Here is a 16,364-nt window from a genome sequence, read left to right as displayed (position 1 = left end):
GCTTAGAAGGTAAAGGAGCTGTCCCTCCTCACCCTTAGGATCAGGCGGGAAAGGATAAGAATAACCAACCACATCTGTTCACAAAGAGAAACTGACAGGCCACACAGAAGGCCAGTGACTGGGGCAGGGTCACCCAGGAAGTTCCCATGAGGCCACAGGAACTGGGCCATCAAAGCCCCTGGCATATCCCCTGCCTCGCCCCGCAGCCTGGCATTTGGTGGCTCCCTGCCTTACTCGGCGGATGAGAGGTGAGGTGTACAGGTTTGCTGCCCAGACAGTCTCGGAAACCTCCCTGCAGCCTGTGCGAGTGAATGCGGTCAGCATCCTGGCCGCTGCCTAACCTACCAGAGCGTGGCCAGATCTCGTTAAATGGCTCCCTGTGGGAAACAGGTTTTGTTGGGTTTTTAAATGCAGTGTCATTGTTACTCCCAACCCCTCAATGGAGGCTGCTCTCCATAGATGTGGTGCGGCAAACCTCTCTCCTCAGCCCTTACCACTGCTTGATCCCTTGAGGCATTTGTTTCTCTCACTTCCTCCAGGAATGGGGAGTTTCTCAGGTGGCATCAAGAACCCATGGGTTGGAAGGAAGTCAGAGCCAGAATCTGATCCCACTCCTGACCCTGCTAACAGGAGCCCTTCAGAAGTAGCAATTACCAACCAAAAGAAAAGAAGTAACAATTACCAAGAGGCTTAAAAGAAAGCCAGGTGCCCTTAAATTCAGGAGGAAACAAACAGAAAGCTTTGTTCACAAGGACCATTTCCAGTAATAAACCACCTCAAACCCCTAGTTAATTTTGTTTACGAACAGTTTAAAAGCATGAAAGGGCTGTAGATTTAAAAGGGTAGGGCCATATTATTGTTAGAAAAATTCAGAGAAAATGCCTCCTGCCACCCCACCCCCAAAACCTGAGTAAAGTACCTGAGAGAATTAGTCAAATTAGCACCCACATGCCGAAGTAATTGTATTTTTTCATATATATCAGGCTCTTAAGTAACTGTTGACAGTTAACAGAGCTGATTCTTTCAGACTCAAAAGTGACGGTTTTATTCCCTTAAATAGCTTTTTTGACACATAATTAGAAGGGCCGTGGCAGGGCCCCGGCAGCGGCCAGCAAGGCAGCCTGCCGGTTGCCCCGGCCCTGCAGGAGGCTCCCCACCGCTCCGGCCTCCTGGAGCCTCGCCAACCCCGGCCTCTGAGGTGGCCTGGGGTGAGGTAGAGGCCTCTGTGCTTTGATGAGCGGCTGGTGCTGGGAACCCACGCCCTGTCGTGTTTCGGGCCCTGTGCTGGGCTCGGGGTCCAGAGGAGAAAGACCACCCTGCCCAGGAGGGGAGCCAGACCCCAAACAAGCATGGGAGTGCAGTGATGGAGGCGAGAGCAGAGAAGCTTTAAAGAGAGGGGGATGGTGGAACATGACGAAACCTGCCCTGCTGCGTCTGATGACTAAGAAGGTGCCTATGCTGGGTTTCTAGGGACCAGTTGGAGTTCCCCAGCCAGACAATGAATCCACCTTAGGCTGAGGGCTAGCCTGTGCAGAGATGAGGCAGGGGATGGCAGGAGATGCCCTCGGAGAGGCCTGGGGCGTGGCCGGCTCGTGCACCTGGCGTCAGACCTGATCTGCAGGGTGCAGGGGCAGGGCCGGCATGTGACTGACGGGATGGAGGGTAGACTGAAGACTATGAGAGATGAGGGCAGAACTTAGATAGCAGGGAAGGAACGAATACGGCAAGTGTGCCAAGTAAAACTGGCAGAGTAGGAAGGGAGGTTGCCAGCCGAGAGCCTCGCAGAGGGGCTGGAGGGAGAGGAAAAGGACTTGACGTTGAGGAGGCCCCGCTAGAGGAAGCCTCCCTGAGTGACGGGGCGCGGGAGTGAGCAAGGCGGAGGTAAGGGGTGCGGAGGGGCCGGTGGCTGTAACAAGGTTGCTGCGCGGGCAGGTGCAGAGGTGAGAGCACAGCCCCCCTCCCTGGTGGACCAAGCCCCTGCATGTGGACAGCGGCCTTTTCCAATGTGTGTGGGTCCAATACGTTTCCCACCTGAGCGGCTCATAGTCGTGCAGACAGTTTGAGACACGCACAACTCAGTACAAGGCAGAAAATGGCTAATATTCTAAGGGATTTTGAGAAGATACCAGGCCACGGTTAGAAAAATGAGAAATAACCTTGAGCTCCAAGGCCCAGGACAGTATCATGGAAAAGGTGGCACGTGAGCTGGGAACACGTGGGACCCGTCGGGGAAGAGACGGAAGAGTGGATGCGTGAGGCCTGAGTCATCATTGTACACGACAAGCTCCTCCTGGTCCCACACCATGGCGGCGCTTCAGATGCGCGCCGTCCTCGCGTTTGACCAGCATCGAGCTGGCAGGACGGCTGGGAGAGCAGCTGTCCACCCTGCAGTTAGCTCAGCTCTGATGAGCTCCCCGGGTGCTGGGGTGGCATCGTTACCCAGACTAAGCCCCAAAGCCTGGTGCCATCCCAAGCACCGGGAGTGCAGCTTCTCCAGCTCCCGGGCCTGTGTCCCTGTTGTGGCGACTGGCCAAGGCCAGGCTCTGCGATCAGACTGAGTCCCAGTGCGGTCCTGCCACTACCCTGATTCAGCACGGCCGCGCAGCCTCACCGCTCCATTTAAAGAGGATGATGTCAGGAGGTCGTGAGGGCCCAGAGGGAGAGCAGGGCGGCCAGCCTAACGGGGCTGACCCACAGGCCTCCGCGCTCCCAGTCAGAGTCGGCTTGCGTGCTTGCGGTTCAAATGAGTGAGATGGAAAGTCCAGCCACAGGCAGCCCCGCTGCACTGCGGGGTTTCATTTTCTCCCTACGGCCTGGCTATCCTCACACGAACACTCAGGGTCTTCCAGCAATGCCGCTACGATCCATGCTGGAAAGAGGGGCTCCGCAGTGATTCTTAGAGGGCGGATCAAAGGTTTCTGCACAGACACGCCTAGCTCGACACTTGCCTTTGGCTGTGGTGCTTTGAGACTCCAGTCAGTTTGTCCTCATCCTTAACGTGTTTGTTTCCTTACAGTTCGAACAAGAAAATCAGCGCCTGATTGGTGAAATGAACAGCCTGTTTGACGAAGTGAGGTATGTGAGTGGTTCCTTTGTGAGCCGATGGCCTAGTTTACAACTTTCCCCAAAACTAGGAACTTTATTAATTTACTCTGGTGCCCAGCCATCCACATGTGGCCCTTGGGCCAAATGTCGCGCCCGTCCCGCCACTTAGGGGGTCAAGGAAACTGCCTGAATTCACTGACTCCCCTCGACCTGTGGGCCTGTGAGATAACCCCACGGGCTGCCACGAGGCTCCCAGGTGCTGCTGCCCCATCCAAGAGGATCGGCTCCTGATGGCAGATGACACCAAACATCATGACCACTGCCACGTGGGGGCTAGTTGCACTTAATTACTCCAAGATGAAAGGGAGACCTCGTGAGGGACGGCTGATGGAGGGAAGCCCTGCAGGTGGCTCCACTGGGGTCCGGCTGCTCCCTCACCAGGGCGATCAGCCACGCAGAAGGCCCGTGGCCGTGGCCCACACAGGTGTGGTTACCAGCCCTCCGGTGAAGGCACTCAGGCCTCTTGCCCTGGGAATGCCGGGAGCATTCTGAAAGGATGCGCCAAAACTCTTGTTGCACCGTGGTCACTTCCCAAAAGAAGATGCATCCCGACGTTACACTTGCGCAGCCCTGGAGACTGAGTGCAGGTGTTTCCCTCTGATCGCTGCCCCCGGCTCTTCCCCCTGTCTCTGGCTTCACAAGCACGTCTCCCAGTCCTTCCTCAGAGATGGCGCTCTCCCCACCCTCACCCCTCCTTACTCTTCTCCCAAGTCTCCTCTCCTTCCCTCACCTGGTCTAGGGGGACTCAAGGCCTGAGCGACACAACTAGGGATCATCTCCCCATCGAACATTTCCGCTTCCTCCTGGGCTGGAGCTCAGCCGCTGCCTGTGCTAAAGCAGCTGTCAGCTCAGCCTCTAGACGTGCACCTCCCGGCCCGCCCCAGGGTCACCCTTGCCGTCCATGAAACGGGGAGAAGCCCGCACACTTAGTTGCTGATATCCCAGCGTGGGATGTTTTCAGCCAGAATCAGGTTTCCTTTCAAAGTTGGGTTGAGCGGTGAATGCACTCTTCCCCCTAACCTGCTGAGAGGTAACAAAGTTGGGTGACAACACATTCTGATGTTTTCTTTTGAATCCCCCCCATGTGTCACTGTGTTGCTAAGACAGGGCTCGGCATTAAAGGAGAATTTACTTTGTGTGACTGGGCGCAGCTGCGTGGCCCGGGCACTGGCTCAGGAGGCTGGGACCCGGAGCCAGCTTATCCAGGGGGGCAGGGTGGGTTTCCAAACAGTCCAGTATGCCCCAGTAAGCTGAGGAATGTTAAAGGGGAACCGGTAAGGAGAGTGAATCTTCCTCTGCCCGTGTTCTCCTTCCCTGAGCCTGACGCGGCGTCCCCTCCCTCTCTCATGCCTTCACTTAGAAGAGACAACTTCTTTAGAAATGTGTGACACTGCTGTTAAGATCACCAAGTACTAATAGTTAATGTGTAATCTATTTTTTTTATGAAGGCAAATCGAAGGGAAAGTGGTTGAAATTTCCAGACTCCAAGAGATATTCACAGAGAAGGTTTTACAACAAGTAAGAAAAAATATAGTGGTTTTAAGATTTAGCTTAAAATGGGGATATACTAAGAACTCGGGACATTTCTTCTGAGGTTGTTGGGCCTCTGCAGCTGTGTGCCCAGAGCCTCCCCTTCCCCGGGAGCAGCCTCTGCAGTCTGGGGCAGCTCCCCACACGCCCCAGCCCCGTGCAGCGGAGCACGTGGGGGAGGGAGGCGGCTAGGTTTGGGTTCTGGATGTCCTCTGGGAAGCTGGGGAGCCTCTCTGAACTACAGTTTTTTCATCTGTAAAACAGAGTGGCCCTTGCATGGTTGTCGTAAGGCTCCGAGAATACCCCATGGAAAGCACCCAGCACGGTGCCTGAGTCGTAGCTTTTCAGTCAGCGGTGTGACAAGCTCAGACTTGGCCCTCTCAAATGCCGGGTCCCCGCCGCCTCAGGTGTCCCGTCCTCACAGGAAATGTGACTGTCCTCATACATGGATTTTCATGTCATTTCTACCTGCCTACAGTTCTGAAATTCTTCCAGCAGCCACTAACTGGCAAAATTTTCAGACACCTGATAAATTCTCCCTGTTGTTTTTAGTATCCGCAGACTGGAAGAGTTTGAAAGACAAAATTATTTTTCTTCACTGTGTTATTAGACTGGGCTGCTTGGCTTAAGATACTCCACTCACAAGATGCCCCCTAAACCACACAGCCAGTCAGATCATTGCACGTTGGGTACACAAGGTGGTTCACAGGAGGTGCCCTTTTCACTAGCGTGTTGCAGGAACCATTCTAATATGTATCTGCTAAGCCTTCACTTGGAAGCCTGATGGCCATCAGTTCAGCCTCCGGACACAGAAAACAGCTCAGTCAGATGTCTCCCCCTCAGAGCACCCACTTGTCCTTAGAGGCAGCTCGGCGTGGCGGGAGGAGCTCAGAGCCCAGGTGGAGTCAGACAGACGGCCCCCACCCGGTTCCCCGTCACGTGTAATGTGACATGAGCTCTTTCCCCCTCAGCAAAGCGGGGCTGAGGTCACCTGCGTCACTCTCAGGGGTGGCGAATGGGATCCGGGCCCCCTCAGGCTGTCAGTCCTGGAACCAGGAGCCGTTGTTTGTGGGCACGGCTGTGGCAGACCTGGGTAATGCACTGTTCACTAGCGCAGCCAGAGCCACGGGCCAGGGGCCTTCACTACAGCAGGGCTGCTTACATGCAGCAAAGTACTCTGAGGTCCTGGGGCCCAAGTGCACTAAAAGCCCTTACTTTTCACGACCATTTCTTCTGCTCCTACACTCAGCCCAGCCACTGAGGAGCACTGATTGCCCTTCACATTTGATTCTCAGTTGGGGGCTGGTTCTCGGTTAGGAAGCAGCAGTCCCGGGGTTCTGGACATGTGCCCCAGGAGGTGGCAGAGAGCCACTCAGGGCCCCACCCTGTGTCACCCCCAGGGCTCTGGGCCTCGACCTGGGAGGGATTTGCAGAGCACAGGCTGAGCCCTGCCTGGCTCCCTCGGGGTTTCTAAGACCTGAGAAGAGCTGAGTCTGTCTGGGCTTCCTCATCTATGTTGCACGGTGGTTCCTACCCATCCTCTCATGGGAACAGTGGCCGTGGTCAGCCAGCTCCCACTTGGAGATTCTCTAAAAATAAGCGAGATTTTGGAGCAAAGCAGTCCTTGGCCCTCAGGTCCTTAGACTATGTGGCATTCACTGCTGGGAATCGGATGGCTGAAGGTCGATTTCCTCTCTGCGGTACTGTATCAGTCAGGTTTCCCTAAAACCCACACTCGTCTGTATTCCCTCCCCACCGCCTAGAGGGAGAGAGAGGCCTGCTCCTTAGACCTCAGTGTGGTTCGCAGCCGGTGCAGGGGTGCAATGGTGGGCGATTAGCCAGCCACTCCTGTGTAAGCCCAGGATCCCATGTTTAAGCTTTCCCAGTATTTGGAGTAAAATTTTTGCAAACATCCTGCATACCATTTTGATTTTTAAGTTTTAGCTTTTTTTTTTTTTAAGAGAGAGAAAATGGTGATATACAAAGTGCCATTTTGAAGCTAGCACGTATGTTTTAGAGCCACGTGTGCTTTGAAGCCCCTGGCACGTGGTGGCCACTCTGCGATTGAACTCTTCCTGTCCAGTGAGTGGAGGAAGGCGGCCAGCCGGGGTGGAGGGAGCACAGGCACCGGGTCCAGTCCCAGTCCTGCAGCTTGGGTGCTGTGTGACTTCGGGTTTCTCTATGCTTTAATTAAGTTTCCCTCTTGTAAATGAGAGTGTTGCCTACCTGTCGGGTGCTATGAGGACCCGTGGGTTCATGGTGTGTAAAGCCCCAGCACTTAGTAAGTGGCAGCTACTGTTACTATGGTGACATACGCTCGGCGAAGGAGGTGGCAGTTGTATTTATCTGCTGTTCTCTTCCCCGACAGGAAGCTGAGATTGACAGTATTCACCAATTAGTAGTAGGAGCAACTGAGAATATCAAGGAGGGCAATGAAGACATCAGAGAGGTGGGTACTCTTGGGGCACCGTGTCTGATTTGGAGGGGCGCTGAGTCCAGGCAGTAGCGTCCACCCTGTCAGGGCCACGTGCACAGGACTGGTCTCAGGACTGCGCTGGATGGGCCCATTCCACCCTGCCAAGCCCAGGACCCCACTCACTGCCCTGCAGAGGAGCCAGCTGGGGCGCAGGGGTCCCTCCCTAAGTCCGGGCTGGGCCCCACAGGAGAGGCTTGTGGGACCCCTCCAAGGACCCAGAGCCCTGGTTGCTGTTCACAGGGCCACCACAGTAGACTCTGTTGAGTGGACTTTATTTTCTGAGTGCAGTCCTCAGGTTTGGGCTGACGTGGGACCGTTCTTGGACCACCACTGCCATCGCACTACTAGGAAGCACACGTCAGGGTAGTGGACACACGCTCTCATCCTGTCTGTGTGGGTTTAACCCTGGGGTGGACATGAGCCATTTTTCCTGGGAGAATTGTGCATGACGTCCACGTGACGACTAACCAGAGAGGGAGATGCAGCCCATTTGTCTAACAGACTTTAAACCCACTTTTTGGTTTTGCTTAATAATTAAGGCGTCTGTGCAAGGTAAGCATAGGGTTGAAAAGTCCACACAGTCAGAGCCCCGCAGGGAGAGCATGTGCAGACACACGAGGCAGTTGAGAGCCTTTCCAGCCTAACCCCCCGTGCCCCGCCCCCCAGGCCATCAAGAACAACGCTGGCTTCCGCGTGTGGGTGCTCTTCTTCCTGGTGATGTGCTCCTTCTCCCTGCTCTTCCTCGACTGGTACGACAGCTAGGCGGCCACACCCGGCAGACGGCGCGCTGGGCGCGCTGTCGTGGTCCCTGGCGTTGGAGCCATCGGTGGGGAGGGGGCACGGAGATATGTACTCACAAAAGGGACACCCGACTTGTGGTTTTAAGCCCATGTAGTAGCTGAAAAAGAAAACAACACAACTAAACGTGGTCTGCGTCACAAGCCTGCGGCCAGAGGGAAGGAACCGGGGGTGATTATTCCTGCACCTGATGGGGCCGCCCCGGGGAGCGGGGAGCCTCCTCCTCCGCAGGAGCCACGCGGGCCTCCTGCTCCACAGACTCAGGCTTGGAGGAGGCGCCAGCCTTTCCCTCCTGGCGGCAGCAGGAAGAGCACTGGCCAGTAGCTTCTCACAGCACATGATGGGTTGTTTCCTGGGCTTCCTGTGTGCCTCAGCCAACTGATACACAGACTCATCGCGCGGTAGAGAAGATATCACCTTCGCCCTGGGAGTCTAGTGCATACAACTACAGCCATTTAATGTATTGTTGGTGGGTCCAAGGTTAGAAAGTCAGTGCGTGCCCACCTGCCTCCTGTCTGGGAAGAAGTGTGCAGACGGGGCCTGGCTCCCCTCAGAACTGCTGCCCCCAACACTCTCCTGATGGGTGGGCAGGGGGTGGGGAAGGCCCAACTTGCGGCCACTGGGGCCCACGGAGCTTCGTCCAGAGGAGGACTTGGGCCTCTCCACCCCCCAGAGCCCCAGGGATCAGGAACGCCTGCTTGTACTCAGGCACAAGGCACCTGCGGCCACATCTGTGCAGAAAGCGCCCGGTGCGCATGGGCCCCCAGGGTGTGGGTTCGAGGGCTCTGCACAGACAGTCCGGGGAGCACCACGGGGATCCTGTGTTCTTTATTTGCACAGAGGGAAAATGTCAAAAGTTACATGTGAATGAGCTTACAGTCAATAAAATACATGTCTCCTAGAAAATACAAATAGGGCTGCCTTGACACTGCATTGACACGGGCTGGAATCTGCTGATAGACGCTGTCTCCACAGAAGTTCTGGCACGCGGTTATTGCTCTTATGCGTCGGCACAGCTTCACAACGTCCATGACTCTACGCCCACCCACTGCTCCGAGGTCATGGTCGTTGTTTCCAAACAAACACCCTTGATAATAAAATATACTGTATGTTTCGGAAGCACATTTCAGGAAACAGTAATGGAGTTGGCCATGACCACCATGCTTGTTCGCAACAGATCTTGCACTATTTGTCATTTATTTTTGAGCTAAAAAAACAGTGAAACTTTTGACATGTCCACCAGAAACAACACATTTAAATAACATGGAAGAAAATGTCCATGAACGTCTTTTTTTCTATTTAATCATCTTACACACTTAGTTTATCTAACTGGCAATTTTGGAAACATATACTTTAATGTCAAGATTCAGGATGAAACATAATTGTCTTACAAAGATTGTGAATGAAAATGTCATAACTGGACTTGCAAGGTGCGACGCCAGCCCCCCCCCCCCCCAGCCTTTCCTGCCTGCTTCTTACATCAAAGGAGTTACATCTGTCCCACAAAATAAAAATTAAAGTAGCCTTGGCTTACCAGCAATTACACTTTCACTTTTCTCACCCAGCTAATTGTTTTAAAACTAAGTAGCTAATACAGCTGTCGGTGCAAACTTATTCATAATAGATGTGAACAAAAGGGCCGGTAGGTTTCATTCCTACTCAGCCCATCACAGAGCAGACAGACTAGCTACAGGGAGACGGGTTCTGCAGCCTGTGGCCCAGGGTCCCCTCTTCCCAGAGTCCCCACCTCACATGCTCTGACCCAGTCCACATGCACTGAGGGAAACACGGCTCCCCTGCCCAGCGGGCGCCCTCTGTACCAAGAGGCAGCCTTCTGCCTGCAGCAGTGACCCCTGCCCGAGCCGACCTGCCACAGCGCCTGCGCGCTCAGGAGTGAGCACGGGGCAGGCGAGGGCACAACTGCGACCTGATGGCATCTTTCCTTCCTTCCCTCTGACGCTCACTATGGTGCATCTTGACCACTGGCACTATTGCCATTGGCGGGAGGGGGGAAGAAACGTGCAGTACAGCTTGCTCTTAGCAAAGCAAGGGACCACTCTAGATATGGCTATGGTGTAAGGTCTCCAAACGGCAAGGTGGTTTTAAAAAAAAAAAACAATCCCACAAAATGCATCATTTATCTGAAGTCTGAACCCCTTGCATATCCAGTGTAAATTTATTTTTTGACAGCATCCAATAAATCCCAGTAAAGTTGCTAAATTAAGACTCTTTGCCATGGCAAGTGGTGTCAGAGCTCTTTTAGCAGCGCTGATATGCCCTTGATTTCAGCCCATGGCCTGCAGCAAGCTGTATTCGCAGAGCAGCGTTAGCAAACAGAAGCAGTGGCACCGTACATGAGTAGCCTCTAAATTACCAGTAATTCTAGCTAATGAAATCTCCCTCAGAGTCCCTTCGTTACCTTCCAGCGACACTGTAAGGAACCTGCCCATCTCGCTAAGCGGATTTCTCAGCAGCCTCCGTCTCCTGCTCTGAGAGCTTCTCTTCGGACAGAACTGACATCCACGGCGACACCGAGCGGGTGATGCTCTGCTTGGCCAGGTTGTAGTGGTTGATGACGGTGTAAAACTTCTCCCGGGCGTTGGAGTCTTGCTCCGCATAGTAGCTCTCCAAGCCTTCTGGGATGCACTGGGTGTTCTGAAAGACAAGCCGCCCCCTGAGACGCACGCACCGATGCAGGAGGGAGCCCGTGAGTCTCCAGGTAGCACCCAGCCCGTGGTCACTGAGCACCTCCCTGGGCTTGGAGGAAACTCAGAGATGAGCTGACTGCCTGACACTGATTGCATGGTAACGGGATGGACGTCTGTACGAGGCCGTGGCGACGGGACTTACACAGCGGGCCTTCCTGCTTCTTTAAAGATCTTACACTCGTGGCCATTGATTTTAAATCTCCTAGAAGACAATGGAACTTTTGACATGTCCACCAGAAGCAACATATTCAAACAGTGAAGGAAGGGAGTCAGAAAGGCTCCTGGGAGCAGGGGGTGGGGGCACTTGACCCAAAGGAGCCGGTCCTCGGGGCAGGAGGACAGGGACACAGGCTGAAGAGAGGCCCGCGGCCGGAGCAGAGGGTGCAGAGCCGCAGGATACAAACGCTGGGGAGAAGGCAAGGGTCGGGGGGTCAGGACACACCACCTACAAGGGCCTGGTAGGGAGCTGTGTGACCTGGAGATCCAGAGAGCCCAGGAAGCCACGAGGACCCCATGAGGGCACGTGAGGGTGGGGGGCTCTCGGGGGGCAGCTGTCCGCTAAGGGAGAGGCACTTCCCTACAGCCCGTGGAACCCGGGGGTGGGGAGGTCAGTCCCTAGCTCTCGTCCGCTCACCGGGGGTCTAGGGCCCCCCAAAAGTCAGGCTGCCTTCCCTTGTCCATCCATCAGCCGGGCTAAGCCACCGCCCACCCCGTCTCCAGGGGTTGCTCGCCAGGCCCTGAGGAAGGGGTCGCGGGCTGCATTCTGCCTCCCCCCACCCTTCTCCCAGTGGCAGGTGGGCGCGTGGGGCCCAGCTCGTGACACGCTTCTCAGCCCTCCCGGCAGCCAGCAGAGGCCATGGGGCTAACTTCTGGCCAACGGGGTGTGCGGGGCTGTGACAGGAGCAGGTTCTGGGGGGCTCCTGCCCTCCACCGCTCCCTTCTCAGCGGCTTTGATCGCCTGGACTAACCTGCCTGGAGAGGGACAACACCCTGGGGGCCGGCAGCGCAACACGACAGAATCGGGGCTCTAGGAGGACCTCAGGGAGCCCCACTGCCTGCCAGCTGCGGCTTTAATGAGAGAGAGAGAGAGAGAGAGAGAGAGAGAGAGAGAAACCTTCCATCTGGCGGAAGGCACGTTACCTGTGTCTCTAAGCAACCAAAGCATTACAGGAACGCCAAGGTCTGTCACACAGTGAAGGGAGACTGCAGTAACAAGAGTCCTGGGCCTTGGCTACCTTCAGTCACCAGGGAGACTTTTAAACCCCCGATTCCCAGCACCGCCCGCAGGGTCCGGCTAGCACCCCCGAGCGGCATCTCAGCCGAGGCCACCTCGCTGGCAAGAGCGCAGCCAGGATTCCACCAACTCCCGGGGCCCAGGACACCCCGCGGCTCGATGTGCCCCTCTGCCTCTGGGCTGAGCAGGCTCCCAGCATGGAGACCGTGACAGAGTCTCTGATGGTCACCAGGATGGCCGCTGGCGGCTACTGCCCTGTGGACGTGGGCGCCAGCCTGGGATGCACGGGGGGACCTCCTCTGGGAGCCCTGTCCCTGCCCGACCCGGGTTTCTTCAGCCTCCGGAAGCTAAAGGCAGGTTAGCTGCGTCTCCCTGTTAAGGGGCTGCTCGTCGGAGTCTCTGCAGACCCAAGGCCCGTCTCCACATCCCAGCCCTGCCACCACACCGGTTCCTTCTGACAGGTGGCCAAGTGCCTTCCGGGCACGATGTCTCCCTGTGAGCTGAGATCTGTTAGTCCCATTTCAGTCACAGGAAGTGAGACACAGAGAGGGAAGGGACCACAGGGCAGTGTGGGAACCGAGCTCCAACCCGGGCCTCTGCTCAGTGCACTCCAGACGTCGCCCCACCACCCACAAAGCTGCCGATGGTGACTGCTCAGCTCAAAGGCAGAACAGTGAGAAACAAGGCAGCGAGGTCCCCCCGGGGCGCCGGAGCAGGACTGTACGCCCTGGCAGCTTCAAGTTCAGCCAGCGTTCGTGAGGCCCCAGCCGGGCACACCGGGTCCCGCCTGGGCTCTCAGCATCCTCAGAGGTGTGTGTGGCGGAGCTCCGTCCTCAGAGCTCAGGGGGCTGGGCTGGAGCGGGGAGGTGCTGCCCGGGAGGAGCTGCTGAGGCCAGGACTAGGGGAACCCGGTGAACGCCACAGCCTTCGTCAAGCCCTCTTCGGGCACCAGGCGGGCAACGTCACCCAGTGGACCCAGAGGCCTCCCCACTGTGCGGGCCCATTTGCCTGGTATCAGGAGCTGCCACACAGGGCCGAACACATGATTTGTGGACGAGAGAAGGGACCACGTCTCAGTCTCAGAAAAGCTCCCATCTGAGCCACCGCAGAGGCTGGGCCGAGTGTGACCCAGGGCCTCCCGTTCCACCTGTAAGTGAGCGAGCTCCCTCTCCGTCCCGATGCTTCTTACAGGGTCACCAGCCCTGTGTCTGCGAAAAGGAGTGTCAGCCTGAGGTTAACAGGCTCTCCCACAGGTGGGCTGCCCATCGGGTGCAGAGCGGCTCACACCAGTTCTGGGCCAGGCCCTGGGGATCCCACAGGCCCTGCAGCCCCGTGCCCACCCCGTGGCCTCCAATCAGGATCCAGCTCTGCCGCTCACACTAGGAAGGGGCAGGTGTGGCCACTCGGCAGAGGGAGGGCAGCGCTACCTGGCGTGGTTACTGGCGGATGTGACGGCGCCATGGCTGGTCCAGCCCTGGCCCACCTGGCTGCTATTCCATCACTCATGGGTCTGGGAGGATGGCAGGTGGTGAGGGAAGGGATGTGGTTTGCGGGCAGGGGGCTTTAGACAGCTCTGGGATTTGCCAGAGGTTTATAAATAAGTTGAATTTGACAGCAGATCCATCCATCCGCCTCTGTTCCCTGAGCCAGGGCCTCTCAGAGATGTGTGGCTCACTGCCGCTGGTTTAGTGAAGATGGAAGGGAAAATAATAAACGCGTGCTTTCCCCGCAGCCCTGATACCACCCTGCCCCACGGAGAACTGGTCTCCTTACCAGGTCACTGACCCTGAAATACAGACTAGAAACACCTGCCAGCTAGCTACTTCCAGGAGAGAAGTGACAAAGGGACGCAGTGTGTTTACGGCCCAGCGCCGCTGTACGCAGCGTTTCTGTGGGCTGAGGCCGGCAGGAGCAGGAGGTCACGTTACAGGCCGAGGTCTCGTTCTGCCTGAGCCTCAGTCCCCTCGACTATAGAAAGGAGTTGATGAGTCACCGCCCAGGCTGCTGTGAGGACTGCAGCCAGCGCAGCACAGCGGACAGCAAGGATTAAAAGCCCACAGGGGCACCGCTGAGGTCATGCATGCCCTTCTGTCATCGGCGTCCTGAGCCCGGCCACACCTGGGCACTGGGGAGCCGGGCCACTCTGCAGGGGCAAACCGTCTGTTCAGCCCAGGGCCGGCCCTGCAGGTGAACTGGCCCCTGTCCAGCAGGCCGGCAGCCACCCTCCTCCCCCACCTGCACTGCCACCTCCCCTTCACTCTGTCCTTGCCACCAGCACAGGGTCTGGCAAGACATTCTGAGGCCACCAACACCTGCTGGGCAGTGAGTGACTCTGCTCCAGGCTAGGCCAGGCCTCCAGATGGGATGGGGCATCCCTGCCCTCCAGGCACCCAGGACAGACGGTCCCGCTGCCACCCACACAGCGAGGCTGTAAGACAGGGGTGCTGGGGAGGCACTGCGGGGGGGCGTGCTGGCGGCAGGCAAGACCCCGGGGGAAGACAGCTTCCAGGGGTGTCCGGGAGCCACGCAGGAGTAGGATGGGGTGGGAGCTCCGGGGAAGCTGCGACCTGCCCCCTTAGGCTGGAGAGACCCCAGCAGAAACGCATGTCAGCTGTGGGTGAGCTCAGGGAGGTCACAGAGCTTCTAACGTGAAACGATAACTGGACGGGTGAGGGAACCCAGGAAAGTGTCCCAACAGCCCTGGCCCACGGTCCAGGAGGCCTAGCTATTAAACCTCACATGCAAGCTCCCCGAAAGCACGTCAGTCTACGAGGAGCACCCAACTGTAAACACCTTGTAGGGTCTGGGGCAGTTTCCTCCCATTGTGTTTAAGACCTTTCTGTAACACTCATCCAGTGCCTTCATGGTTTAACAAAAAAAAGCAGAAACCTAGGATCCTCCCCAGCCCACATCTGCCCTTTTAAATCCCCTCGTGACACTCCTCAGCTTGGGGCCCCCCTGCAAGAGGCTGGCCCGCGCCCCTCTACGCATCCCAGAAGCTCGGGCGCCTGTGCCCATCAGCCCTTCCCTCGGGGCCCGGGGTCAGCAGGCCCGGCCCAGTCTGTCCTCAGCACAAGCCCAGCCCACAGCAGGTCCACACCAGCGCCCCCCGCTCATTCGGGTCCCAGCCTGGACGAGCACCGTGCTCCCCCAGGAAGGGGTGGCCACAGGCACACGGTCCCCCACGTATTCCTTCTTGCCTAACTTGGCAGCATCCACGTCATCTGGACATCGGTCTGCTGGCTTGCTGCTAGAACGTGAGCTCCGAGGGCAGGCCCCTGACACACCCTGTGCCCCGTGGCACGCCCAGCACCCCACCACGCACACAGAAGGTGGCAGTTACTAAACAGATGCCGAGTAAAGAAGGACGTGCAGGGTGTGACTTCGGGTACGACGTCTCTGTACTCAGCTTCCTGTTGGTAAAAGGGGGTCTAATGGCATCTACCCCACAGGGTTTCTGGGAGCATCAGAGATCTTAGTTAAAAGCTCCTTGTAAACTGTCGGGTGGTGGCATGTGATGCACATGTACGAACACGCAGAAAGGAGGGAGGAAGGGGACACACACACGCTCACACCTTCCCTCCTCCAGCCTTAGCCCGAGGGCCGTGGGATACAAGGCAGCAGCTCCCCAGCCCTCCCAGTGACCTTCTCCAGGAAGGACACCACCCATTAGATGCCAGTGGAAAATGCCAAGTCCCCCGAGGCGGAACAGTCTCTCAGGGGCTCTAAATTCCCAAGGCTGGCTGTGCACCGGAACCACCTGCAGAGCCTTTTAAGCATGCACACACCTGCCGTCCAAAGCTGCTGTGAGTCCGAGGACTGGGCCTCATCTCCCCGGCTCCACCTGGACCAGGTTACCTAGCAGAACCTGGCCTTGCAGGACAGGGAAGGCAGTTTGGGCCCACTCCTGCCTCCGTCTCAGGCACAGAGAGAACGAGCCCGGAAGGAAGCCCTGCATCTTCCTGGTGAGGCTGTGGCCGCAAGTATGGGAGCCGTCTGCCTGGACGAGGACTCCAGTCCCCAGGGAAGTGGTCCTCCGCGCACCCGGCTTCCCTCAGGGCGCGGCTCCTGCGTCACCTTGGCGGCTCCTCCTTGACCTCAGGTCCTCCCCCCCCGCCCCACCCCCGCCTCCCAGATTCACTCCTGCTCCATCCGCAGCACCCAGACCGGTCTAGACCCGCATCTCTTCCCTGGTCGCCTGCAGCAGCCTCCTGTCCCTCCCTTCCAATTGGCAGCCTCCCCAGCCACCCGAGTGGCCATCCCATCACCTCCCTCTCCTCCAGCGGCCTCTGGCCGGCACTCCAGCCTGGCCACAGCTGGCTCTTCCCCAACAAGGACTACGTACGGACCGGGCCAGCCAGCACCTGTGCACTGCTCCTCCCCTCGCCCACCTGGCTCAGCCCTGCTGTCCTCCAGCATCAGCTCATGTGCTGCCCTCCTCGAAGTCCCAGCCCTCTGGGTCAGCCTCCTTTAAACCATGTTGTCTCCTGAGCCTCCCAACAGATCATAACTC

The 16,364-nt window shown here is 57.2% G+C and overlaps 2 protein-coding genes across 6 annotated transcripts in view; one reads left to right on the top strand and one right to left on the bottom strand.

Moving 5' to 3' along the window:
• The window catches only part of STX18 (syntaxin 18), a 122,540-nt gene extending 112,512 nt beyond the window's left edge, over nucleotides 1–10,028 (top strand). For all 3 annotated transcript variants that reach the window (XM_004269628.4, XM_033427858.2, XM_033427857.2), the window contains 4 exons: nucleotides 3,017–3,075; nucleotides 4,554–4,623; nucleotides 7,004–7,084; nucleotides 7,778–10,028. In XM_004269628.4, coding sequence (XP_004269676.1) covers nucleotides 3,017–3,075; nucleotides 4,554–4,623; nucleotides 7,004–7,084; nucleotides 7,778–7,873 — 306 coding nt within the window. In that variant the 3' untranslated portion in view covers nucleotides 7,874–10,028. The remainder of the gene's footprint in view (nucleotides 1–3,016; nucleotides 3,076–4,553; nucleotides 4,624–7,003; nucleotides 7,085–7,777) is intronic.
• The window catches only part of NSG1 (neuronal vesicle trafficking associated 1), a 33,493-nt gene continuing 25,850 nt past the window's right edge, over nucleotides 8,722–16,364 (bottom strand). For 2 of the 3 annotated variants that reach the window (XM_033427861.2, XM_049708837.1), the window contains one exon: nucleotides 8,722–10,564. In XM_033427861.2, coding sequence (XP_033283752.1) covers nucleotides 10,364–10,564 — 201 coding nt within the window. In that variant the 3' untranslated portion in view covers nucleotides 8,722–10,363. Of the gene's footprint in view, nucleotides 10,584–16,364 lie in introns of all 3 variants that reach the window. The other variant, XM_033427859.2, reaches the window with a different exon arrangement.

The sequence above is a fragment of the Orcinus orca genome, chromosome 4 (genome assembly GCF_937001465.1).
Source record: "Orcinus orca chromosome 4, mOrcOrc1.1, whole genome shotgun sequence".
Taxonomy (NCBI): Eukaryota; Metazoa; Chordata; class Mammalia; order Artiodactyla; family Delphinidae; genus Orcinus; species Orcinus orca.
This window is presented reverse-complemented; position numbering and strand designations above follow the sequence as displayed.